Source organism: Micrasema longulum, unplaced genomic scaffold (assembly GCF_059751315.1).
Source record: "Micrasema longulum isolate JH-2025_06_02 unplaced genomic scaffold, ASM5975131v1 h1tg000958l, whole genome shotgun sequence".
In the NCBI taxonomy this organism is placed as follows: Eukaryota; Metazoa; Arthropoda; class Insecta; order Trichoptera; family Brachycentridae; genus Micrasema; species Micrasema longulum.
In genome coordinates, this window is record NW_028278149.1 from 113,696 (window position 1) to 141,302 (window position 27,607).

The 27,607-nt window shown below is 34.8% G+C and overlaps 3 protein-coding genes across 4 annotated transcripts in view; 2 read left to right on the plus strand and 1 right to left on the minus strand.

Annotated features, from left to right (window-relative positions):
- LOC148277889 (talin-2-like) overlaps positions 1–2,679 on the plus strand; it is a 114,613-nt gene extending 111,934 nt beyond the window's left edge. For both annotated transcript variants that reach the window (XM_088232239.1, XM_088232240.1), the window contains one exon: positions 2,417–2,679. In XM_088232239.1, the coding sequence (XP_088088365.1) occupies positions 2,417–2,453 (37 nt within the window). In that variant the 3' untranslated portion in view covers positions 2,454–2,679. The remainder of the gene's footprint in view (positions 1–2,416) is intronic.
- Positions 2,680–4,137: 1,458 nt separating this feature from the next.
- On the plus strand, positions 4,138–14,115 carry LOC148277890 (uncharacterized). Its single transcript, XM_088232229.1, has 2 exons — positions 4,138–4,903; positions 7,091–14,115. The coding sequence occupies exon 1, from the start codon at positions 4,221–4,223 to the stop codon at positions 4,899–4,901; it is 681 nt and encodes a 226-aa protein (XP_088088355.1). The 5' UTR covers positions 4,138–4,220; the 3' UTR covers positions 4,902–4,903; positions 7,091–14,115.
- Positions 14,116–16,063: 1,948 nt separating this feature from the next.
- Positions 16,064–27,169, minus strand: Dph2 (Diphthamide biosynthesis 2). The gene is made up of 6 exons (XM_088232230.1): positions 26,895–27,169; positions 25,148–25,260; positions 22,141–22,349; positions 20,162–20,374; positions 17,901–18,160; positions 16,064–16,986 (listed from the first exon to the last, which is right to left on the minus strand). The coding sequence occupies exons 1-6, from the start codon at positions 27,039–27,041 to the stop codon at positions 16,534–16,536; spliced, it is 1,395 nt and encodes a 464-aa protein (XP_088088356.1). The 5' UTR covers positions 27,042–27,169; the 3' UTR covers positions 16,064–16,533.
- Positions 27,170–27,607: the final 438 nt, after the last annotated feature.

Below are 27,607 nucleotides of genomic sequence, written 5' to 3' on the forward strand. Positions count from 1 at the left end.
CAGGAATTTGCAAACAAATATATTTATACAGTAGCTCAATCACAAATAACTATCGACGTTCTTAAAAACATGCTAAGCATTTGAGCGATCACAATGAACATGCTTAAGTTATCGCAGTCATAAGTCAACGCGTGTGTAATCTCTAAGTCAACGCTCGTGTCGGTTTGTTTTTGTTTTCCTCGTAATTAATTACTTCACTGGGAAAAAATCGGCGTTTACTAAAAAAAATGTGCAGTCGTCAGTTTGCTTGCCTACCATGCCAGAGGTCTCGGGTTCGATTCCCGACATGGTTGACATGAAATATTAATTTAAAGGGGTGTTTTTCACTACAATATTTCATAGTCCCTGGACTGACTCCTGAAGCGTAAGAATGATCATCTTACCTTCATGGATAAAATTATTTTTTTGTTCTTAAAGATATAACTTAATCACATTACAAATTTGAACACGTTTTAAAACTACCGAAATGCAAAAAGTTTACACTCCGCGGAACTGATTCCGTTGAGCGCCCGTCTAACATTGACGAAAAAAATGGCTCATTAGAACAATGCCACCCACTTATTACAAAACAAAGTGCAACTCGCGACCTTAGATGCTTATTCAATAAGGTTTAATGCGCATTATAAAATTTAATTGGACTGATTTTCTTACTTAAATACGAAATGACAGCCGGTTTAGCGCAAAAAATTGACCTTCTCGAAAACTTTAAGCTCTGGTTGAGGGCTAAAAGTAGTATCAAATATTTTTTGCGTTCCGAGTAATCTTTTTAGATTCTTTTCATTTCAAAATTCGAAAAAAAATATCAACCCACCATAATTCACATTTTTAAAGATTTTAGTACTGTCCTGACGATTGAATATAATTGCACATTATTAACTGTAGAAAAGGTGAACTTAACAATAACTATGGATGGATTTAATCTACAAATATTCGTATGCAGTTCCTATGACCCATAAAAGGTGAGTTCTATTACCAAAATCATACCTAAATTATATATTATTCGATACATTACCAAATTTGAGCATTTTTGTTATTCTATACGAATCTGTGGTTCTAGTATATTTATTAAAATAAATGTTAGGTGCTTTAAGTGCTTTAATATACGAAATGGATTTAAAATAATTAATTGTATTTTCAAAATCAATATGGATATTGTAGAGAAATATTTTCATACATAAATGAAAAAGAGAAATTTGATGAAAATACGTTCGTAGAAAAACGCGACGTGTTTTGCATTGATGGATGTGACGTCAAGATTCGTGACGATGTTCCATAAAAATTAGAACGGTTAGGAACAAAGTTGAAAATGAACATGAATCGTGGCGTATTAGGCGAATGCAATGACCGTTTTTGCAGGAATTCAAAATTAGACAATGTTTCATAGACCCTTATTACTGTAAAAATGTAAAAAAAGTTATATTTTCCTATTACGTATGGAAGACAATATCAGTTTATTGTCCGCCTCTGTTAGCCTGACAAATTGTTGCTTCAGTTCGTTTTTGTCTAACAGACCAAAACACAAATCAGAAATAGATCTTAAAGTTTTTCATTTGAATTTTGAAATGCAGAAATAGATCTTAAAGTTGTTCATTTGAATTTTATGAACAATGGCTTTCTCAGAACTCCTGTAGCTCAATCATATATTTAATCACGACGTGCTTAAAAACATGCTAAGTATTTGAGCGATCACAATGAACGTGCTTAAGTTATCAGTCATAAGTCAACGCGTGTGTAATCTATAAGTCAGCGCTCGTGTCGGTTTGTTTTTTGTTTTCCTCGTAAATAAATACAGTTCACTGGCAAAAAATCGGCGTTTACAATAAAAAATAATACAACATATAGCATTTTCAAAATAGTAAAGAGTTATCTAATACAAAAAAGTTAAAATTTAATTACAATTACTGTGGCGACAGTTTTTCTCGACATTTGGCTTGCCAAACGCCGGCTTAATGCAATGAATAGCATGATAAATAGTAAATAAGTAAATCAAAATAGCAGTTTTAGAATATTTTCCATATTTACACTGGTGAAATTCAAATATGTGATTGCGCAGCAGGATTATACGTCGCGAAACGTAAATATTTCGACATTTTATATTAGGTGTTCATGGATGTTCCATTGTGATCGTGCATACGATAAACAACCATGGTGGGAAATTGTTATCACGTCGCTTATTAGCACGTCGATAGTTATTTGTGATTAAGCTACTGTACACTTAGCTCAATTTCGTTAAAAATGGTTTGTTGGACAAAATGAACTAAAGCGACGAAATGCTGGCTGGCCCTTTTCATTACATTTTCACAAATTACGACCGAAATGAAATACCATATTTCTCTCCTCTCATCCAAACTCGCTAAACATTTTATTTTCTTGATTGTTTTGTATATTAATGATATTATTTGGCATTTTCTTTCAGAAAAATTTGGAAGACAACATTGTCCAATATAGCTTGATGGCCGACGACTAAAATGGCACAGATACAAAAAAATACACCAGAAATAACTAATTTCATTACATAATCTACTCATTTATTTTTATTAATACATTAAACACAAATTGATTGTATTAGTTTTTACTAACACAATATCAAATGTACACGATACTTATCAGACTTGTTATTTTGTAACACAATTCATACATTTAAAATGATTAAATGAAATAAAAAAAACACTACGAAAATTTGGTTTCATTTATTTTACCCTCTACCGCATAAACTATTAAAGATACACACAATTTTTTTTTTTTTTTCTGTAAAACGTGTTTATTTCTGCAAAAGTAAATGATAATGGATTTCGAGTATTATTCAATTAAATCTATAACCTACTTCCGTTATCTATTAAAACATTTAGTTACGAGAAAATGTTCAAAAAGGCTATAAAAAATAGATAGTGGAGATGGGTAGAAGTAAAATGAATTGTCTCATTCGCCCAAACAAATACTCAATTTCATTGTGCGTTTTGTAATATAAATAATATAGATATTCATAAACTAATTATTATAAACATAAATACGTAGTGTTTAAAACTGTCTGAACATTTTGTTAATTATTTTAGTTTATTATGTCTTTTTTGTTTATTCTCAAAAGTAAAAATATTTTTTTAAAGTATATTATTAAGTGTCTTCGGCACGGGTAACCTCAGTTAGGTCACATTATTTGTATTATTAATCATAGTTTCTAATGGAAAAAAATATGAATGAACAAATAAATACAAAGAAAAAATATATATAAATGGCTTCGTATGCATTTAAGTAAGTGTATACGTAACCATATATGGCTTTGTATGCATTCATGCAAATAGATATAATAACCATATTTAAAAAAAAAAGAGCTGAGGGAAGGTAACCCCGGCAGACAAATCCACCAGAGAAGGCAATGGGAATCCACTCTGGTCATCTTTTCCCAGGAATCACTACGGAGAGTACATCAATAAGCAGTCGTCCTGGCTGCGAAATATAAAAGTAACGTAGGACAGATACATGTGCTTTCGCTGTAGTGATCGCCAACGTTGGGGGGACCCAGCAAGGCACTAGAAGAAGAAGAAGAACCAAATTTTATAACGATTCAGTGACAAATCAGTCATGCTATATGAAAATCTTTAAAGCAATGTCGTTTGTCATCGAAGCACAAGTCAGCTAATCTGACATTTCTCACATTTGGAAAAGGAACGGCCAGTTGAGATATCCTGACATAGTTGTCGATTTTTCGTCCATATGGAAAATGGTCGACACTATGTGACCTTACGCACTAGCGGTTAACCGCGGGGGCGGCTAACCACGGCTAGCCGCTTTTCCAGTTTAATCTGCAACCGCCACTAAATTTCAACCTCGCCAGTTGAATGGAGAGTTGTAGCCCGCTTCGCGGCTGGCCGCCATCTTGTTTATACGCACTGGTGATTCAGTTTGCGGCGAGCCGCCGATGAGTCTACCAATTCAGTGGCCTATGCACCATTAGGTGCGCAAAGGAAATGATGATGATGATGATTTTGAATATTCTGTTTGTTGAGTATTTTATTTATCTTTTTATTCGTTTTGCATTACGTATATAACAACATACCCTTTATACATATCAATTTAAGTACTTTTTTGTCGATACGCCTGGCTGCGATATTTCGCATTTTCAACCTGACGCAAAATAAATAGTGCATGCGGCAACACCGGTCGCGTTGTTTTGCAAAATTCACCGCAGTTTGACGGAAAATAAAAAAATCGCCGCTTTCACCATGGCCGTGCCGAACGGGGCGAAGCGGCGCCAAAATCAAGAGAAGTCGAAGTCGAAGCGCTTCAGACCCAACGGGCGGCACGGCGGCTTCGGGCCCGCTCGCTACGGCCCGTCCGCCATGATGCGCGATTTCGTCCCCGGCCCGTTTCCCGCAGTGGGCCCGCGCTTCCCGCCGGGGATCAGAGGGATGTACAGGGGGATGGGCCCCATGGGGTTCATGCCCCCGGGCCCACCCGGGTTTCACCCTCGCCTGCGGGGGCCCCCGCCGCCGCCGTTCATGCACCGTCCGCCCTTCCTGCGTCCGCCGTTCCCGCGCCCGCTGCCGCCCAACCCCGGCATGAGACCGAAGCCGTACCCGAACCTGAAGCTCAGCAGGTCCCCCAAGAAGCCGCCGAACAAGCCGCCGGACGCGCTGAACGACCTCACCAAGCCGTGGGTGACGGACGCCATACGCGCCGAGAACGCCAAGCGGCAGCAGCTCGTGCGGGCGGCGCGCCAGAGCAGGAAGGACGCGGACTGGGCGCTCGTCAAGGCGTGTAGGGCCAAAATCCAGGCCATGTTGAAGGAGGCCAAAGACAAATATCTGAGCAGACACCCGGAGAAGGTAGTCAGCGAGGCATTCCAGATAAACCCCGACCCTTCTTCTAAAGGAGTCGATTTCACGGAAGATCTAAAATTCTAGAGGTTTGTAAATGAATTTTTAATGTGTTTTCTACCATCCTGACATTAATCGATCTCAGGGGCATTCCATTGTGACTGGTGGGACATTTGATTCCATAATTTGAATAGTAAAATTTCCAATAGTAAAATATATATTTTTTAAACAAGATAAATGATATGATGATTTTTTATTGAATAATTAAAACACGAGTGATACTTTAATCCACAAATTTGGAATATCCAGTGACCGGTTTCATCGCTTTCGCGACATCTTCGAGACTGGTATCTTTATTAAAGAGTTAAATGTATTTATACAAACCAGAGGTAAGGATAGATAATTCAAAGTTATATGTAAGTAAATTAAATAAAGTTATTTTTATCTTAAGGATCATTATCAACAAATTTTCTTTGGGTTAACTAATGAGTTGATATAATGCTATTTTAATGAGTTTAAGTATTTTATTTTATTTTTGTGTCCCATCCTTCGTGAGTGTGGTTTTGTAAATAATGATTTCTGAAAAACAAAGGGTAAAAAGTCATTAGTAAAATTATATTACAATGGGTAATTATTTATATAATAAATTAAAATGAACTTCCATCAAGAATTTTCACTTACAAACTTAAATGTTTTTGATATGATGATGTTCACATCAAGAATATTGAATCAGTTCAACACCGATTTTTGAGAAAGATAGGCTGGAGGTTGGGCTTATCCAATGACCAATATACGTATAATGAGTTAGAAACTAGCTTAAATATATCTTCTCTTCAAGGCCGTCGAAATAAGTCCGACCTTCTAGTCCTATTTAAAATTCTCAACACACTCTTTGATGCGCCTGAACTACTGAGCTTGATAAAATTAAATATCCCAACTAGAAACCTCAGACAAAACTTACTCTTTCATACCGATAACCATGGAATTAACTACGGTTTTCATTCCCTTATGCCCAGAATTCTCAGGTCTGCCCACAAACATACCAGTCTTGATTTCTTTGATAACAAGTTGTCTTCTTTCAAACGTTCACTGAATCAAATTAAATTATAAACACCTCTCTTCCGCTTCCACTCCCACAGAGTCTACCATGTATACTTTACTGTCTACTTTATAATAATTTTCCTTGTATAAATATGTCCTTGAAAATGTCCATTAGGTGTATATATAAATAAATAAATAAAGAACCATTTTATTACACCGCTTTCAAGAAAAAGTAAATATCATTGCCATTCAAGCAAAAGTCGCTAGCCTAACAACACAATTTTGAGAAATCACAATTTTAATGTTTGGAGAACTTGGAAAAATCAGGTTTTTTTGTTTTGGAAGTTTCATGTATACAACACAAATTTTGTCTTTTTTCATTTACTTTTGCAGAATTAAACACTTTTTACAGAAAAAATAAATTCTTTGTGTATCCTTAATAGTTAATCTTAATGACTCCCGAGGGGGTGAAATCAAGTCTTTTGTCTACAAACGTTTGGACAAACTCAAATATTGTAATAAATATTGTGTTTAGATTTTCAGTATTCCTCCATTACACATTTACGTATTGACTGAAATAATTTGTTATTAAATAATAAGTACTTATTAGGCACAAAAAAGCATTTTACCGGAAATCTGGGATAAATTACAAATATCATCAAACATTTGGACAAACTCAAATATTGTAATGAAATGCTTCTAACAATAGGTTATTAACAATTTTATAGAAAAAGCTCATATCCAACATGATACGGTGAGTTGCAAGATTTTATGTTGCAAAATTAGCCGACTCAGTCCTACTTGAAAATGTAACATTATTTAAAAAATCTAATTGTCTAAGAAAATTAATTCTATTATTATATACATATTTTTCATTTCGTATCTTTTAAATTTGTTATAATTAACGTAATTTAAATTATGGTAAACAATATGTTTAGTGTGTGCATGAGTGTCCTACACTAATATACAAAGTAATTGTCAATATTTGTGTACATACCGTTTGTTTACCCAATAAAATAAATTAATTAAATAGACTCCTTCTCAAATGGTACATTTTTTCCAATGAATAATCCAAGGCTATCAAATCCATTCATCCGTGCATTTTTTGTTGGCATACTTCGGAATCGCCTAGAGTGCCTTCTGCAAATTTTGTCAAATAAAAAAAATAGTTACATTAATTTGTTTATTTGATTGAAAAACGAGTACATTCTCAGTTTGTTTTCTTATGTTTTCAGGTTCCCGAATTTCTACCATTTAAACTACTGAATTAAACAAGTCCATCCCACAATATTGAACTAAAGTGACTTTATTACCAGAGTCATCGAGCATACCACGTGCCGGTCAAATCTCACAATGCCGAGCGCCATTTTACACGTTTAAAAAATGTTCCGGAACAACTTGTCTGAAAATCGAACGCTGCCAGATCCCGAGTTTGTCCAAAGTTTGCAGCCATTTACTGGATGAGTAAATGGCTGCAAACCCCCTGAGGAGTATCGAGATTAATCAACATCACAACGGAGATGAAGGACAATTTAAAAAAGTGCATATGGAAGTCTGGCATTTACATTATGACCTGTCACTGGCTGGATTAAGTGACCACTTCACACGCAAACATTCACCGTACTGCCTATGTTTGATCATTTGTATTTTATTTCACAAATTGAAAATAACGTTTAGAGCAGATTTTTACGATTCTACTAATACTATTTATGCGTTCAAAATAATTTTTCTTTTGTAATTTTCGGATGTAAAAATAAACACATACAAAACGGCTCGCAGTTGGCGGCACATCATTTTGACGTCTCACGACGTTTTTATGTCACGTGTCATGCCCGCTGAGTGCGCTTCTAACAAACATTGCGCACAAGTATGGCGCGGTAACCCAATACGTGCCCTTTGTCCCGTTGGACGCAAAATGTTTCATTTTCAGGTAATTCAAAATATGCGCGTTTTAAACCATTGTAGAAAATTTATCCAACTTTCAAGCGTCACTTTGACGTCGCACTTCATGCCCGTCGTGTGCGCTTCTAACAAACATTGCGTACAAGTATGGGGCGGTTGCGTAATACGTGCCAATTGTCCCATAGGGCTCATTGTCTCATTTTCAGGTAATTTAAAATATGCGCATATTAAACCTTTGTATGCGATTTAAAAACCATGATTTTCGCTCTACATGTCCAAACCAACGCATGGCAGAGCTCCTTTGATGTTGGCGATAATGCGCGTCTCAGCGTTACTTAAGACACGAATCTCGACGTTTGTGCACCACCCCGTCACGTACATAGTTTGACCACACGTTCGCCTGAGAGCCGCATTTTGACAGCTTGCTCTTAAGTAGAAATATCCTTTAGGAGAGGTCTGGAACTTAACTCTTACAAAAACTATATGTATGTTCAAATGATCAATATTGTTAACTGAAAAACAGTGACGTTTTTTTTTTTGTATTTTAAAATCTTATTTATTTTTTGTTCCTCTTAAACCATCTTGAAAAAGTGAATGAAATGTTTTTTTTTTGTTATTTTAATTTTAAAACATTATTATAATAATTAATGGAGAGTATTTGAATATCAAAATGTCCTCATAAATAAATTATTTAAATATAAAACAGTGCGTACTTTTTGTATTTAAATGTGATTTACCATCAGCGAAGAAAAATTCTTTATAAGTTCGATACCGCGTATGAGTCAAGAATATCAGAATACGTTTATTCGGCCTTTTTTAGCTGAATGGGACGAGCCACGTTGATTGGTGTATTTAAATTTCAACATTGACCAATAGACCGCTTGCATTCAATTAAATTCAGTACCGCGAACTAAATATTCCCACTAAAGAAGTAACACCGCGTATATCCCTAAATCCAGTACAGCGAATGAGGCGTACTCGATTTGCGTAAAGGCAATACAGACGCATACGATATTAATAACACAAACTGAATTTCAATTATATTTTTATGATATCGTGAGGTTTTTTGTCTGGTTCGTCTGGGTATTGAACTTACATTGACAATTTCATACATCGATGGTAAAAATTAAAAACGCTAATTAATTAATTTTGCACGAGTCAAAGATTTTTAAATAAAAATAAATTTGAATTATTTTGAATCAATTCTAAAATAAAGCTATGGTTTCCTACGAAAGCGGTGCCATCATATAGTGGCTGTCACGTAGCGGTGGATGACATCATTAAAATGTCTACAACCATCAGCATAACGTCACAAGCGGTATAAATAGTTTCAGAACGTTCTCATGTAGCGGTGAACATTTTGATGACAGAAAATGAGTCCAAATGCGATTTGGACTTTACAAAATCATAAAACTCTAATGATTTTGAAAGAAAATCCTTGAAAATTTTTTAAACATCTCACTCTCCAAATGATAGTTTTCGACTTCCGATGACCAATATATTACAACAGAGATGAAGAAAATTTTTAAGAATGTAATATAGAAAGAAGTCTAGTCATCTACAGGGCTTATGATCTGTCATTGGCTGGTTTAAGTGGCCACTTTACACACTGTGTAACATTCACCATTCTTCCCATATTTGAACATCTGTATTCCCTCAATTCTTTCATCTGTTGATGTTTATGAAGTTAAAGAGCTGAAACATTTATTTATGCGGGTGAGATTCATCTAATAGAATTATTTCACCTACATACTAGGCAACGCATGAAAATGCATTTTTTTCTATTTCTATTATTCTTCATGGACCAAGTGGATTTATCAATATTGTTGTAATTTGTTAATATTACCAGATCCCCAGGGAGTTGAACCCAGTCCTTGTCTACAAAAATTTGGACAAACTCAAAATATTCTTGGTTTCTCATAATGCTAAATATGTCTAAATTGTCAATTTTTACACGCAGTGCATCTCAGTTTTCTTAAAAATTAGTTAATCAGTTAATAAAATTAGCTGATCACGTCACCTCATCAAGACCGCTCTCTGAGTGAACATCTCCGGTCACCGTTAAGACGACCGTCTTGTTACGCCCATCGCATCTCGGCACGCCATGGCCGCTAGATAGCGGCACCGCTTTCTTAGGAAACCATAGCTTAACACAGTGGACTCATTATTAAAAAATAAAAATAATTTGATATTTGCAGACTCTTGTTATTACGTGTTAATTTTAATATAATTTCTAAGCGCCATAGGCAAGCACTTCTCTCCTTAAATATATACTATTTTCTAACATTTGTATACTAACTAATGTTAATTTTTGTAATATGCATATGCATAATTTTAACTAGAGGTTTGAATCTAAGCGTAGAATTTTAGATTTGAGCTAAAACAATAATCCAATATATCATTTAATTGATTCTTATGTTAAAATAGTTATTCTTAATATGTAGGATGCAATATTGCCTGGTAAATTAAACAAGAAAATGCAAAACAACTCTGTCTAAAGACAGACCTTGCATCGTAAATCTTTCTGACCGTTCAAACCGAGTCTTTCTCTCTTTTGTCAAAAATGCTCGTCTCAGCCCTTCGTACTGCACTGATCAAAATACTACAGGCGTTAAATCGGGACAACGTATCAGGCCAGGAACCCTCGAGCAATGGCCCGATATTATGTAGGCACAATACTCTCCAATAGCGAGAGTATTTACCTCCTAAACGTAGTTTCGCTGATGTGAAAGGTGCTGCTCTTATTGGCATTACGAGAAGCAGGTTAGTGCTGGAAGCCGGGAGCTAGAACAGTCTGTGCCGGCGCCGTCTGAAATATCCATGCGGAATATAAAAATTGATTCTCTTCAAAATGCCCGAGTTCCCAATATAACCTCTCATCAGCCTGAATGATGAATCAGTGTAAACCCATCAGGAAGGCAGTGGAATAGAGTTCTACCACACATTCTCCTGATGATCGCATTTTGACAGCATTCAGCCTTCTAATTTAAATATATATATTTATATACGGTAGCCGGAGAAGTGGCGTCCAAAGGGAAAATGTAGGTTGCGTATATTGAGGGGTATTCAAATCACCCCCGTGTATGTTCTGCGATTTTGCATAGTTTTCGAGTTATGATTTTTTAAAGAGTTTTTTTAAATTTTCGACCTGATCGGTTTTAATTAATTTTTTTAAATTGTGCTTTGACGCATAAAATAATCAGCTTTGTAACGTTAACCTAGTCAGACCGAAGGGGGGGATTTGAATCCCCCATAGAAAGATTTTAATTTGATAACTTAAGTATTATTAAAGCTATTTGCCGTATATATTTCGTAATCGTGAAATTATATAGAAAGAAGCATTTTCCTGTTTTTGTTTTTAAATATTAAAACAAAAAAAACGAGAATTTCACTTTATGTACATAAACATTTGGCAAACTAACAAAAATGAATAAAATACACGAATGAGTAAAATATTTGTACGTGAAAACACGAATAATTATTGCACAGTCATAAACACTTCCAACGTTTTAGTCTCCTGACGCCATATACAAGTAGGCGCTGGGGTCGTTTGGTCCGCCCAGTTCGGATCATGTGGAATTTTTGGATGCTTGGTGAGGGAAAGGAAAGGAAGCTACAAAAGTTTTGACCTAAAATGCAGAATTTAAGTTTAAGCGAGTCAGAATTGAATTTTCAACATAAATTAAAAATCTAATTCTGACTAACTTTGAAAACTACGCTAGACTTTAAGCTTTTGTAATAATACAAAAAAAGTATTACTCGATAGGCTATTATTCGCTGAAATCATCCTTTAAAGATACTGAGATGGAAAATTCTAACAATAATTATGAATGAAAATGTGTAAACTATAGTCCTTAAAATATAGCTCGATTAGAATGACAGCTGTCAAATTAATTTCATTAGTGATGGGAAATTACTGATCACTGATCAAATCCATTTTATCAGTTATTTCATGCAATCATGAAACTCTGTTTCCAAAAATTGATATAAAAAACGCAAAAACAAGCCTATTATAGTGTGTTTAACACAATTATTCACCAAAAAATGAGACATTTATACTTTTTTCGTGAACAACATCAAATGAATTTTTTTTTTATTCAATTAATTTACATTGATCAATTTGTCCCATCTCTAACGTTTTTGCAAAATGATGTAACCTTGTAAGAACGTCGTAAATAATTAGGTTTATTTTAGTTTTAAAGCTGATTTTATATATTAATGTTGATTTATGTTTCAAGCATTGTATTTAAAAAAATTAATTATCACGTCAGATACGAATGATTTTTCGTGTGACAATATAAATAACTCCTTTGATGTTACTACAAAGTTATGTCGTCACTTTTTCTGACAACTGTCATTCTAATCATGTTACATTTTAAGGAATATAACAAAACGTGACTGCTAAAGATAAAATGGCGACACGAATAGCTGTAAACACAAGGTGAAAATGACTAAGGGTGATTCGTATACCCCTCAACAAATTGAGGCCTCAAATGCCTCAAAAGGCACCTACATTTTTTCCCTTTGGACACCACCGCGATTTTTGTATTTTATGATTTATGTATTTACGCGAACCAAATTGAATGTAACATTTACCTAATTTTATTTCTGCTCCAGCTTAGAGGGGTTTTTGTTTTACAATTAAAATTTAATGTTTTACAATTCGGTTAAAACTTTAAAATATATTTTATTACAAGAATCAATAAATGCAGTATGAAAATTAGTTTAGTGTGTTTCATATTGACAGTAAAAAGGGTAAATGACTGACGCATACGTCATTAAGTGACATTCGGAAGAGTCAATTAAAAAAACTTGCGTATCTTTTTTATTTTGAATCAATTCCAAAATAAGGCAGGTAAGCTATGGTTTCCTACGAGAGCGGTGACATCATCTAGTGGCCGACATGTAGCGGTAGATGACATCATTAAAACGCCGATACATACCAGATAGCGCATGTTTCCTAGTGAGCGTTGGTCGTGATCAGAACGTCAAACATAGCAGTATGAACAGTTTTGGAACATTTTTCTGATGAAATAAATGTAAAAACAGATAATAATACATTTGAATCAGGTTGTGGTACTGTGGCTAGTGTTGCCGACTCACGGATCAGGGGTCCGAGGTTCGAACCCCGCTCTACCCCAACTTGATTTCCATTTTCTAATAGCGAGTTATTTACAACTTTAACATATTACAACAGAGGTGAAGAACATTTCAGAAATGGTAATATAGAAGTCTAGGCATCTACAGGGCTTATGACCTGTCATTGGCTGGTTTAAGTGGCCACTTTACACACTGTGTAACATTCACCATTCTGCCCATATTTGAACATCTATATTCCTTCAATTCTTTCATCTGTTGATGTTTGTGAAGTTTAAGAGCTGAAACCTTTATTTATGCGGGTGAGATTCGTGTGATTGAATTAAATGTAATATGTTAATATTATCAGCTCCCCAGGGAGTTGAATCCAGTCCTTGTCTACAAAAATTTGGACAAACTCAAAATATTGTTGATTATTTACAACTCACTGAAAATGGCCACCAAAATTGAAATATTTGGATAAATTATAAGAACGCTAATATTTTTTTATTTTTAAAAATTGTAATAGAATTGTTTTTTTACTTGTGTCCAAAATTCAAATTCTTGTCCAAATTCTTTTTTTTACTTGTCCCTTTTTACTTTGAATTTATTTAGCGATATATTTGTTTTTATTTCATTAAGGAGATTATTATAATTTTTTTATTCCTTTGATGACAAAGCTATTTTGACCATGACTGGTGTGGAATTTAGGAGTTTTGATATTATTTTGGTATCTGAGTGACTTATTCATCTCAAATTTGTTATTTTTTTCTTATCAAAATGAACTTTGCGTTTGAATGATTCCCGATTTCCGGGAAGCCAACTCCACCAGTCAGGACAATTCACCGACGACAACTAGCGACGTCACAGGCGGAGTAATTTCAAAATTACAAAACAAAAAAAATCATAGCGATGATAATACGACACATTTTAAAAAACCATTCATAGTTACGCGGTATTGCAGTATCTCCGACGACATATAACTCGACTTGGGCTGTAGTGGGCGCATCAGTCGACTTAGCCTTTCTACTGTCAATATGAATACTTGGGTTGTGGCAATTTTTGAAATAACTTTTAATTTTGTCCTACGCCTATTTCAATACAATATTTAAACTTGTATTCCCTTTATGAGTTTGTCATTAAGAAATAATTTAATAAATTATGTTCACTTAGTTTAGTTAAGGTTAAGAAAAATATATTTCTGTGTATTAAATTGAAAAAACTGTGTTTTGAAATATTTTCCTACCAAAAATTTTAATAAACAAATTGAAGATTGGGAAAATGCTGTTTTATTTGCAATCTTTCGTTGGTAAAAGAAACACTTTGTTAAATAAAAATTATTTATTGTAAAAAAATTGGAATTATAATTAATATCTTAATAGATACAACCATAAATAAGTACGACACATATCGGATTGGGGTGTGTAGTCATAAATAAAAAAATTGTGAAAATGAGATTTACCCCATTGGTTTGTCTTTGAAGTGATTTTTTTTACATGAAAACTGAATGACTGATGATTATTTTATGTTTATATCAGGGTAGGTACTTAATTGTAGATATTCCGGAGCAGAGTTAGACCCTACGAAGGGTTGCACTTTTAACTAGCACATAAGCGGCCGATTGTAGAAGTCGGATTCGACTACGGATTTCTGAGAGAATATAAAATTTACTAACACGACCCCCTGAGTGCTAAATAAGCTCCTGGCACTGCGACCTGTGTAGATCTATTGTAACGGTCCCCGTAGGTCCATTCTCGCCCTCCGAGCCAGGTCTTCGGAGAGCCGGGCATATCCACTGCTAAATCTCCTCCTCCGCACCCGGTTCCTTAACCTTTCCCCTACTGTCCTAAAAAGAGCCTCGAGTTACGGTGCTGTGTAGTCACTACACATTAATAAAATAACAGATTTAAAAAGGGAAAAATGAAATAAATATTTAAATAAAGGGGATGGCTTTAATTAACCATAATTTAATTCGAAGATGATAATATTTCAAATCTAACTGCTGAAAACATGAAACAACCATTGGGTATCGCTAACGACTCAGGCGAAACGTGCACCCGCGCCAACTTCCCGAGAGCTACTAAGGAGCTATATAGTACTGGACTACGTGACTGACCGAGAGTATACTTTTGATGATATTTGTAATTTATCCCCGATTTCCGATAAAACGCTTTTTTGTGCCTAAGAAGTACTTATTATTTGATAACAAATTATTTCAGTGGATACGTAAATGTGTAATGGAGGAATACTGAAAATCTAAACTCAACATTTATTACAATATTTGAGTTTGTCCAAATGTTTGTAGACAAAAGACTGGATTTAACCCCCTCGGGAGTCATTAAGATTAACAAATTACAACAGGGATGGAGAATACCTTAAATAAGGGAGTATGGAAGTCTAGGCATTTACAGGGCTTGTGACCTGTCATTGGCTGGTTTAAGTGGCCACTTTACACACTGTGTAACATTCACCATTTTGCCTATGTTTGAACATCCAAATTTCTTCAACTCTTCCATTTGTTGATTTTAGTGAAGTTAAAGAGCTGAAACCTTTATTGTAGTGAAGAGATTCATCTGACTGAAATATTTCACATACTCGGCAACGCCTGAAAACAATTCTCTTCACTATAGAATCTCTCACTACAATAAAGGTTTCAGCTCCTTACTTCACTAAAATCAACAAATTGATGAATTTAAGAAATATGGATGTTCAAACATAGGCAAAATGGTGAATGTTACACAGTGTGTAAAGCGGCCACTTAAACCGGCCAATGACAGGTCATAAGGCCTGTAAACTTTTTAACTTTTAGTTTGATTTTTAATTTTATCTTTCAATTTTAACTTAATTTTAATTTTAACTTTTGATTTCAACTCTTAATTTATACTTACTTACTGCATCTGATAACTTATTGTTGGTTGTGAATTTTTACAAATAAATTTAAATGTTCCCATGAACATAAGCAGAGAGAGAGGGAGGAAAGTAGAGTAGCCATACAATGTCTTCTCCTTTTTATGTACTTTTTATTTAATATTTACATACAACATCAACAGATGAAAGAATTGAAGGAATATAGATGTTCAAATATAGGCAGAATGGTGAATGTTACACAGTGTGTAAAGTGGCCACTTAAACCAGCCATTGGCAGGTCATAAGCCCTGTAGATGCCTGGACTTCTATATTACCTTCTCTTAAATGTTCTTCATCTCTGTTGTAATATGTTAATATTTATATTTTTACTTTTTTAGAATTCAATTATTTTTCCCCTCTCCTCCTGCATTCATAATAAATTAGTGTGAAGTCTGTTATTGGTCTTACTTTTTTTAATTGTTCTTTTGTACCTTGTTTTATATAAAGACTGTATGATTTCATTAATAAATAAATAAATAAATGCCTAGACTTCCATATTCCCTTATTTAAGGTGTTCTCCATCCCTGTTGTAATTTGTTAACCAATATTTATTATATTTATAAAGATATTATACGCAATGTGTACTAGCTACACATCACAGCGCACCGGGCACAGGGGAGGGAGGGTTAAAGTATCGGGGTATTAGCTTGGGGTGAGCCCTCTGACATCCTCAGGTTTAACCAGGAGTCGCTGGAAAATGCGGCGTGGCTTCTTGCGGCGATATAAAGCGCCACATTACAACAATGTGCGTAGATGTTTCGTCGTAAGATTATAGTCCGCAATACGCGATAGTTTAGAATAATTCCCCTTCATATCCGCTCGCGATACCCTTCCTTCCTTCCACAGCCAATTCCACCTTCGTTTGACCTAAATCTTGCTCCAAACCCTTCCAACTTCGGTTACTAATAGAGCTTCCGATGCCCAGCTCTACGACGGCCCAATCCTCCTTCCGGACATTGGCCACGCTGGCGGCGTCGCCGACGTTTCTTTCCTCGGCGGTGAAGTTCCTCAGCATTCCCGTGATCAGACTGACGTCGGGTTGGTGGGATCCGTTCTCGCTGACCTCGCGATAGTTTCGTCCTTCGGGAAGGAGCTCGTTGAAGTCGGTCGAGTAGTTTGTGTCGAATTGGTTCCGGTTTTGATTCAGTGCGACTTCTAACTCGTACGGATATATGATCGGGCTTAGGAAGTCCTTGCAGGAGTAGAGTTCGTTCTCCGGACACGCCACCAGCACAAATATTTGTATCTGAAATAGAATGAAAAACGGAGTTTATAATTGTTGTGTGACATATGATGATGAAGAGAAAGGGGAGACCTGAGGTAGCAGTAGCAAATGGTGACTTTTTTATAGGTAAGCTACAAAAAAAAATTATAAACATGTACCTACATAAATAAATAATTATGATTCTATTTTATGTCAATTGTTATAATACTTTATGTACTCTATAACTAATTATTGTAAGAGCCCTCTGTGCGTTTAAAAATAAATAAGTAATAAATAAAATAGAATGAAGATATTGAAAGGAGGGTGAGTGCTGGGAACAAAGTGAACGGAGCACTTAAATCAACCTTGGCAAATAAATGTTTGTCGCAAGCGGCAAAATTAGCAGTTCACAACGGAGTCCTGGTCCCGACCCTGGTGTATGGGAGCAAAGTATGGACTTGGAAAAACAGGGATGAAAGTAGGCTGAATGCTGTCGAAATGCGATCTCTCTGGCGAATGTGTGGTAAAACTATGTACGATAGATGCACAAATGTTGAGATCCGTATCTTATGTAAGGCTGAGACAGGCATTATCGAAAATAACAAGAAAGGAACTCTGCGCTGGTTTGGACATGTAGAACGAATGGACAGCGAAAGAACGGCTAAGAATATTTTACAATGCGAATGTTGATGGATGCAGAAATAGATGTAGACCGAGAAAGATATGGCATGACCAAATCCAACAAATACTTGAAGATGGACATGTCAAAAGTCGGAATAATCGGCGCGCGTGCATGAGAAGATGTATGAATGTAGAAGAAGCGAGATCTGTATGCAAAGATAGAGTGATGTGGCGTTCTATCCTCTCTGACTACACTTACTGGGAAACGGCGTGATGGTTTGTTGTTGTTGTTAAATTATTATTACTTATTATTTCAAATATGAAAGGTTATTTACTTCTGAGAGATTGGCGAGCTTGGCGATATTAGGCTTCCCAACGGTCAACGTGTAACACTTCTTCCCGCTAGCTCGCACGACCTTCTTCACGCGTCGCACGATGCCCGCGTAGTTGCGCACGGACAAGGTGCACACGAGAATGCCGACACTGGAAGCGTCGCGACATTTTTCAATGAGAAATCTCCGTCTCTTGAACCACTGGCTCTCCGAGTAGAGGGACGCTTCGCCTGACACGGGATCACAGTGGTGCAGTTGGTAATCTGAAAAATAAATAATATTACGACAAATCGAGTTGTGGACTACACCAATGTTTAATTTGGGTTTCAACAAACTCCTATTAACAATTTTTTGAGTTCGTCAAAATTTTTGTCGACGAGGACAAGGAGTTATATTAATCTCAATAACTTGGTAACATTAACCTTAAAAAAAAAGACTAGAGGCCTTTGAGATGTGGTGCTACGGAAGAATATTAGAAATTTCCTGGACTGACCACATCACTAATGATGAGGTTCTCAGGAGGATCGAAGAAGGGAGGCGCCTAATCAAAACTATCTCAGAGAGGCGAGCCCAATGGATCGGCCACATTATTTATTTATTTCAACGGCTTACACCTTTGACAAATTATAAAATAATATTGAAAAACAATTATAATGAAACAAAACACCTGTACACAAATATAGAAAATATGGATACATGAAATAAAATCAGCAGAAAATAAGGAAATAATAAAGAAACATTAAATAAGAAGTTATAAAATAGGTATGCAGCATATTAACAATAAATAAAGGGTAAAGTCGATGGTAAATTAAATGAAATTATTAACATATAAACAAAGAATATTTTACAATACAATGATATTTGTTCATAAAATTATAAACTCTAATAAAAAAACAGAATTTTGGAAAAAAAATGATCGGAACCAGCATGAACACGATCACAATACTAGAGAAAAGAACAAAATTAGACTTCCATTTAGGAAAAAGGCAAAGTCAAAAAATTCAATTTTTTTTAAAGCAATTAAAAAGTATTACGAAATGAACAAAATATTTATGAAGAAAAAAAACATTTAAAAATTTAAAATAATGGTCAAGACATATGTGATAAACAATTTATAAATTAAATATATTTGCAATGTTATTATTAGAACACACATAACAATATGTATGATATGTGTGCCCTACTTTTAGATTTAAATAAAAATAAAATAAATAAAGGGTTTAAATATAAAAAGTATTGAAGTGACAGAGGCGATGTATCATAGCATAAACAGTCAAACAAATATTTATAATTTAGAAAAGAAGTGATTAAAAAGTAATGATTTTAATTGGTATAAAGATAAATGAAGTAAATCTAAGTTTCCATGTTTGTTCGCTAACATGTGGAGCCGTGGAAGAGGTGAGTATTTAGCAAATCAACAGCAAAAGAAGTATTATGTCTCGCCCCACGCTGTCTTACATAAAAATTTACACAATTTAAAAGTTCGGGACTGTCAAGAACATTATTTAATAACTTGAAAAGCAGCATTTCCCTTCTATCACTAATACATATTAATTTTAACTGCTTCATTAAGCATTTATAGTTAAGCTCTTCAATTGGAATGTTTTAAAATTTGTTTTAAAAAAAGGAGGGTCTCCTGCATGACATAATAGAGGGAACGGCTGAGGTGACGAATCACAGAGGGGGCCCTTGGCGGGAGTGTTTGGAGCAAGTGTGCGAGGATTTGAACTGCGCCTCATATGTCGAGCTGAAGAGGGCCGCAGAGAATAGAGACCAGTGGACGACGAGATGCGGGACTTTGCTGCAAACCAATCCCTCTGATTGAGACTGTGAAGAAGAACTTGGGGGTTGAATGTCATTGTCTACAAAATTTTTAGATAAACTTAAAATATTTATGAAAATATCAACTGGTCCAAGAAGAATTATACAAATGTGAAAATATTTTCGGGTGATGCCAAGTTTGTAGGTAAATAATTCAGCCAGATGAATCTCACCCTCACGAATAAAGGCTTCAGCTCTTTAAGTTCACAAAGAAGTTAAAAAGTAGCTTCATATATAATTCAAATTGCAGGAAAACCTTTTACGGAGATTCTGCTGGGATCTCCTCATGTAACCTTATGACCAAAACTGTGTCTCTTTTTTTTAAATTGTCTAATGCCCATCTGGGCCTCATCTGAGGCAGATTAATAGTTAAGACGGGTAATTCTGAAAACAGTCAACTCGGTGGACAATACACAACATGGACAATGGATAATATACAATACCTTTGGAGCAAACTGCTATATTGAACAGAGTAGGTCCGGCGTTTCCAATAAAACATAAATGTGATCCAGGCAAACTGTTAATGTCAATTGAAGTCCCATTTTTGTCTATGATATTTCTACCGAATACGGTCGGGTCTCTGGAGTTGCTAGACTTTGGTAATACGCCAATTTTGACATGTGGTAATGCTTCGAATATCTTTTGACACAGCGACTCTAAAAATAAAAATATCATGAAATAGAATCTTAACATCTTAAAACAAACAAGCCTGTCTGTGTAGGCAGATAGGATAAAACGCCATATCACTGTCTTTGTAAACAAAACCTCACTTCCTCTATCATCAGCGGCTTCCAACCAGGGAGGTGCCATTTTTATTTTTTTAAATCATTTTTTATACCATAAAATCTACACTAATGGGTGAATTCTGACTTAAACATTTTAAACATTTTTTTTTTGCACCACAACAGGCCAGGAGGCCTAATTACAGTGGTGAATTACATCACAGAGCACCCAGGCTTGGGAAAAATCACATATTAATTTTTTTGTGTTCTCACCGGGAATCGAACCCGGAACCTTCCATGCGTGAGTCAAGCGTCTTGACCACTACACCACGGAGGCCGTCTTGCATTAGTGTGCGTGCTTCTGAGTATGTAAAACAGTGCGTGAGATCTCGCTCTGGTATAATTATTGGGAGCATACAAACTGATCTCTTTCAGTATATTTGGATTATATATACTTCCAGAAATCAGCTTATAGAAATGTTTCCCAAGAAAAATTCGACAACAAGATTCAAGGTGTTGTAATCCAGCGTCCCTGCCAGTAATAATGATGGATACAAGAATGGATAATTATTATTTTCTTTAAGATATAAGTATCGCAAAAATGGCGGTTGAGCCTTTTCTATTTTACGGATGTGGTTTGATTCAGAAGGCTCCCAAATGATGGAACAGTATTCTAGTATGCTGCGGACTAGTGTATCGTACAATGTGCAAATCGCGGTAGTATAACTGAAGCATCTAGAATTTTGAAGTACAAATCCAAGCATCTTACTTGATTTATTTACAACACTAGTAATATGGAATAGATCCCTCGGTACCTACACTCTACACTACGCACACAGATGCGTATCTACTATCATCTCCCAGGGAACAGCCAAATGTGAACCAAATGTTTTTACAGTTATTTTACTAGGAAAAGGACAACAGATCCTGTTTACTGCATACCAAAATAAAACAAGGACCCTTCGAGTTCGAGTATCGTCTATCATCTTGTTAACCTTAATAATAGGTTAAGGAATGCTATCTTTGTTTAGTTTTTTATCGTTTATTTTTTGTATTGTTATGTTCACTTAATTGCCATACTTACTAGTTCTTTGCTCGATGTATTATAATTGTGTTTTTTGTATTTTTTTTATTGTTAACTTTTTAAAATCATTCTTATGTTGTTGAAATTCCACTTGTCAATGCGTTTTGAAGCTGCAAGACTTTCTGCGATGTATCATATTATATTTATCATATTATGTAAATGTTATCAACTATCAAATATCTAATATCTAAATTTAGTAAATGGGGTAGACCCTATTCTAGAGAATTTCGACCGTCCATGAAATTCTAGACCCCAACCCCAAGATTTGTTGTTATCTAACTTCTATTTTTAAAATCTTGCTTTTTATTTCGTTTTTAAACTTCACTGAATAGGGGCTAGATTTCTTACCGTCCATGCGCTCTGTAGCTGCAAGACGTGCTGTTATCTAGCTCCCATATATCATAATTGGAGACGAGGAACTAGAATCCCAGCCGTCCATGCGCTCTGTAGCTGCAAGACGTGCTGGGATGTTTATTTATTGTACAGCGCCCTTGAGGTGATTTTCACAAAAAAGGCGCTATATTAATTATCCAAACATATATAGGACTCGAATGTGAAATTTGCTTAAAAAATAATACCAATTATTTACTTGATTATGACATCACTGAGTCCATACCTCGTAAATGTTCCAAAGACACATCGTATAAGATGAGAAGATCTTCAGAGTCTATTTGTTTGAGAGATTGAACAGTGGCGTGTGTGTCTGATTCAGATTTATTGTACACGTGGAGCACTGGGAAGTCGGTAGGAGCTAAGCAACTGTGGCCATAGTGAATTATGCAGTCGGAATTTATGTGTCTGGCTGCAACTTCATCAACACAGCAACTGGAAAATAATAATAAAAGACATAAGAATAATATTTTTTTAAAGTAATATAGGTCTATGAAATAGTCCAGCAAAAAAAATAATTTGTTTGCTAATTATTATAGTCCATAAAATATAGCTTTATTAGAATGACAGCTGTCAAACTAATGTCATTAGTGATGGGAAATTACTGATCACTGATCAAATCGATTTTATCAGTTTTTTCATGCAATCATGAAACTCTGTTTCCGAAAATTTATATAAAAACGCAATAACAAGCCTATTATAGTGTGTTTAACACAATCATTCACAGATATTTATACTTTTTTCATGAACACCATCAAATTAATTATTTTTTTATTCAATCAGTTTACATTGATCAATTTGTCCCAATCTCTAACATTTATTTATTTATTTATTAACGGACATTGTCCATGTATACAATTTATAAGGTTTAAATATTACAATAAAAGAATAGTTTAAAACATTTTAAAAAAAAGAAAGAAGCATTGACAAACATAAGGGACATCGAGACAAGATCTGGACTATTTATTTAGTGCTCGTTTAAATCGTTGTAAACTTAAACCAAAAAAGTCCAGATCTTGTCTTGAGTTAACAATACGACAAAGGCGGGTCCAATGACCCGCCTCCAATGAGAATTTAGGCCATAATTTGTTCTAAGCTGATCGATGAACAGTACTTCATTGTTTCTCAATCTACGAGTCGGAATATTGAATTTTACTTGTCCCAGTAATGATGGAACATCGATTATACCATTTAGTATGCCGAACATATATATGGAGTCAATATTAGTTCTACGTTTTTGTAGACAAGAAATATTTAACATTGACTCTATTTCAGCATAAGAATAATTATCTCTCTCTATTTTTGCAAAATGATGTAACCTTGTAAGAACGTCGTTAATAATAATGTTTATTTTGGTGATTTTTTAGTTTTAAGGCTGATTTTATATATTTATGTTGATTTATGTGCCAAGCATTGCATTGAAAAAATAAATTAACACGCCAGATACTAATAATTTTTCGTGTGTCAATATAAATAACTCTTTAGACGTTACTACAAAGTTATGTTGTCACTTTTTCTGACAAATGTCATTCTAATCAAGCTATATTTTAAGGACTATAGTAGCTTAAAAAATACTTTTAAATTTGTAATTTTGAATTGCCGCAAAAACGCCCATTTCATTGGCCACGCTGCAAAAATTCGTGTTTATTTGTTGAAAATTGAAATTTGTTCAGAACAATATCGCGTTTCTGGTCATGCGGCTACAAGAGCAGATCCCAGCAGAATGCTCGTACGAGGTTTTCCTGTAATTTGAATTTTTTAATTCCAAAAATATGTACGACGATTGCTCAGCTCTATCTAGAATATCTCTTTTGTGGCCCCAAGAGTGTTCAATGTCCTGGATGAACATATTAATTTCTTCAAAACGAAAGCCATTTTCAGGAGGTGTGTACAAGTCTGGATTTTGACTAAGGGAAGAGACCATTGCAGGAGACTGCTGCGAGACATTGCATAGATTTATATGTAGTACTATTAAACGTGTTGTCCAGATGACCTTCGAAATATATGTATGTTTATGTAATAATTTTTAATTTTGCTATTATTTCCCTTCTCTTCTTCTTTCTTAATTTATCAATTATACTCGACTCAGATTTACACTCTCGCCTGATTTCATCATTCAGGAAATTGGTAAAATAAACCAAAGTAGGGAACAAAATGCCCAACACTCCTCTAGTGGAACGGCAGGCCTGTTGACTGCTGCCAACAGGCCGGCTTCTCCTGAAGAGTTTTAAGTGGTTTCCTCTCCACGTGAGCAAATGCTGAGAAGTTCCCGATTAGCCCACATTAATATATCCCTCCTGATCCCAATAGTTTAGATAAATTTTAAGATATTTAATAGCAGAAAAATCCACTTTTTGAAATATAAACCTTGTATATTATAAGCAAGGTAAATAATAAAGCAACTCCCATATAAAAAAAAATATAAAAAAACCTTGTCATATATTGATTTTCCACACATTCATCTAAGAGATCGCATTTCAACCGCGTTCACTCGGCTTTCATCCTTACTCTGCCAGTTCCATGTTTCACTTCCATACATAAGTGTTGGGACTAAAACTCCATTGTGCACTGGCAGTTTAGCTTCGATTAACATATTTTTATTAGCAATTACTGTGCTTAGTGCTCTGTTCATTTTGTTGCCCGCATTCACTCTCCTTTCAACATCTTTTCCTACTCTTCCATCTCTTGAAAACAAGCTTTCCAGATACACAAATTCTTCTACTTGTTCGAGACATTCGTTGTTTACATTTATTATGCAGTCAGTAACCTCACTATCCCTTTCAAATACCATCACTTTTGACTTACTTTCGTTTATCGCCAATTGGCTCTCCAGGCATACATCATACATTCTAGAGACTATTTGTTGCAAATCATCCTTGCTGCTTGGTAACAGAACTCCATCATCAGCAAACAAAGAGCAGCTTACTGAAAAATTATCCATTTTTGCTCCAATGCCCATACTTATATCTGTTTCATACAGTTGTCCATGTATAGATTAAACGAAGTATCACTCTTTCAACACTTAATTTTTGTACATTTTTTAGGGGGTTCATGATAGACGCCGTACAACCTCCCCAGCCCATTACACCATAGGTAGCCACTGGCTGGAAAAGAGCGAAACACAGTTCTGAGAGTGCTAATGTCCAGGATGTTCCTAAGTGACCAGAATACAAGACTTCAGCTTCTTAATTTGGAAACCAGAATTAAAGAATTGGATTCAAATTTATATTCACCTGTTGAAGGAGGTATCTGCCAAAATAAAAATTTCTTTATTGGAAGCCGATTTTAATTTTCTTAATAAGGCGACACTGTCTGCCAACTGGCTGTCGGGGAACTGGAGACATACCTGGAAATAATAAGCAGGCTGAAAAACATACCAAGAGAGATGGGCAATTCAAACCATTTAAGTTTGTAAAGGAAAATTTTTGTTGGAAGTTCATTGTAATTTATAATATAAATAAAAGACGAGGGATACTTTAATCCACAAATTTGGAATATACAGTGAACGGTTTCATCAATTTTGCAACATCTTCGAGACTACTATCTTTATTAACCCTCCCCCCCGGTGCGCGGTGATGTGTAGGTAGTACACATTGCGTCTAATAACTATAATATAATAAATATTGGGTTTAGATTTTCAGTTTTCCTCCATTACACATTTACGTATTGACTGAAATAATATTTTATTAAATAATAATATTTGGCATAAAAAAGCATTTCATCGGAAATCGGGGATAAATAACAAATATCATCAAAAGTATACTCTCAGTCAGTCACGTAATCCCGTACTATATAGCTACTTAGTAGCTCACGGGAAGTTGGCGCAGGTGCACGTTTCGCCCGAGTTGTGAGAGATACCCAATGATTTTTTCATGTTTTCAGCAGTTAGATTTGAAATATTATCACATTCGAATTAAATTATGGTTAATTAAAGCCATTCCCTATTAATATTCTATTTTTCCCTTTTTAATTATTTTTTTTATGTGTAGTGACTACACAGCACCGTAACTCGAGGGTGTTTTTAGGACAGTAAGGGAAAGATTAAAATCTTCTTGTGGCACCACATTTCAAAAAAGTGTCCAAGTAATTTACATATTACAATAGGATTGAAAAACATTTTAGAGAAGGTAATATAGAAGTCCAGGCATCTACAGGGCTTATGGCTTGTCATAATTAAAAAATAAATTAACACACCAGATAGAAATGATTTTTCATGTGTCAATATAAATAACTCCTAGCGTTACTATAAAGTTATGTCGTCACTTTTTCTGACAACTGTCATTCTAATCATGTTACATTTTAAGCAATAATATTTTGAATTTGTTCAAATTTTTGTAGACAAGGACTCGATTCAACTTCCTGGGGAGCTATTAACATATACATATTACAACAGGGATGAAGAACATTTTAGAGAAGGTAATATAGAAGTCCAGGCATATACAGGGCTTATGGCCTGTCATTGGCTTGTTTAAGTGGCCACTTTACACATATTTTAACATCTGTATTCCTTCAATTCTTTCATCTGTTAATTGAAATTTAAAACTAATTTTCAGGTGTTGCCTATCATGTAGGTGAAATAATTCAATCAGATAAATCTCACCCGCATAAATAAACGTTTCAGCTCCTTAACTTCACAAACATCAACAGATGAAAGAATTGAAGGAATATAAATGTTCTAATTTGGGCAGAGTAGTGAATGTTACAGTGTGTAAAGTAACCACTTAAACCACCCAATGACAGGTCATAAGCCCTTGACCAAGACTTCTATATTACCTTCTCTAAAATGTTCTTCATCTCTGTTGTAATATGTTAATATTAACAGTTCCCCAGGGAGTAGAATCCAGTTCTGGTCTACAAAAATTTGAGCAAACTCAAAATACTGTCGATATCTAAGTAATATTATTGTTATTCTGGATGTGAAAAGGGGTCGTGTTACTGTGTGGGACATGATCATAAAAAAGCTACGATTTTGTCACCCACCCGTTCAAAATTATTGTCCTGTATCCAATCTAACGTCCTTTTTATGTCATAAATCTCGTCGAAACTTTTCCTCGATGTTTGTTGATTTTTCTCACTGACACTGATCGTCCGCTCCATGCACGAACCCGCTGGAGTACTAAATTCCATTTTCAAGAGATTTTTTGTGAATTTCCTGTTCACAACTAATAAAATGCGGACGACATTGGCCGAAGGCGATTTATCACGTAGCACGAAAATATCACCTCATTTTGACATTTGAGGAAAATAGACAAGAGACAGAAATTAAACGATTACCACAAACAATAAATTGCAGAGAAATGTGTTTTTTTATTATTAGGTACCTAATTACTGAAAAAAAATGTTAGTAAAATAAGTATAAAATTAAAAACGTTTTGCATATAGCATATAAATAGTTAAAAAAACATTTCTACCTCTCTAGATTATCTTTATGCAAGAGGGAGTTCATTTAACATTAATTTTAATTTATATATTAAAGAAATTAACAACATTGGAATATTTCAAAAAACAAACAACGTGTTCTTAAGAAATTTTGATAAAAAAATTACAATGTCATTTAAAGTTTATATTGGTAATGAACCAATTTAATGCCGCATAAATAAATATATGTACAAATTGTGATTATTATAACAGCGTCGTATGTACCTAATGCTAATTGTTTGTGAACCATAATTAATAAAATAAATATGTTGTAT

Bases quoted from the DNA above. Each gene is read 5' to 3' on its own strand.
- Dph2 (XM_088232230.1), bottom strand. From the start codon at position 27,041: ATGGAATTTAGTACTCCAGCGGGTTCGTGCATGGAGCGGACGATCAGT. The intron at 20,375-22,140 runs GTATGGACTCAG...TTTTATTTTTAG, and splicing joins GTCTTTGGAACATTTACGAG to AGTCGCTGTGTCAAAAGATA. The intron at 16,987-17,900 runs GTAAATAACCTT...ATTCTATTTCAG, and splicing joins AGCTCGCCAATCTCTCAGAA to ATACAAATATTTGTGCTGGT.
- LOC148277890 (XM_088232229.1), top strand. From the start codon at position 4,221: ATGGCCGTGCCGAACGGGGCGAAGCGGCGCCAAAATCAAGAGAAGTCG.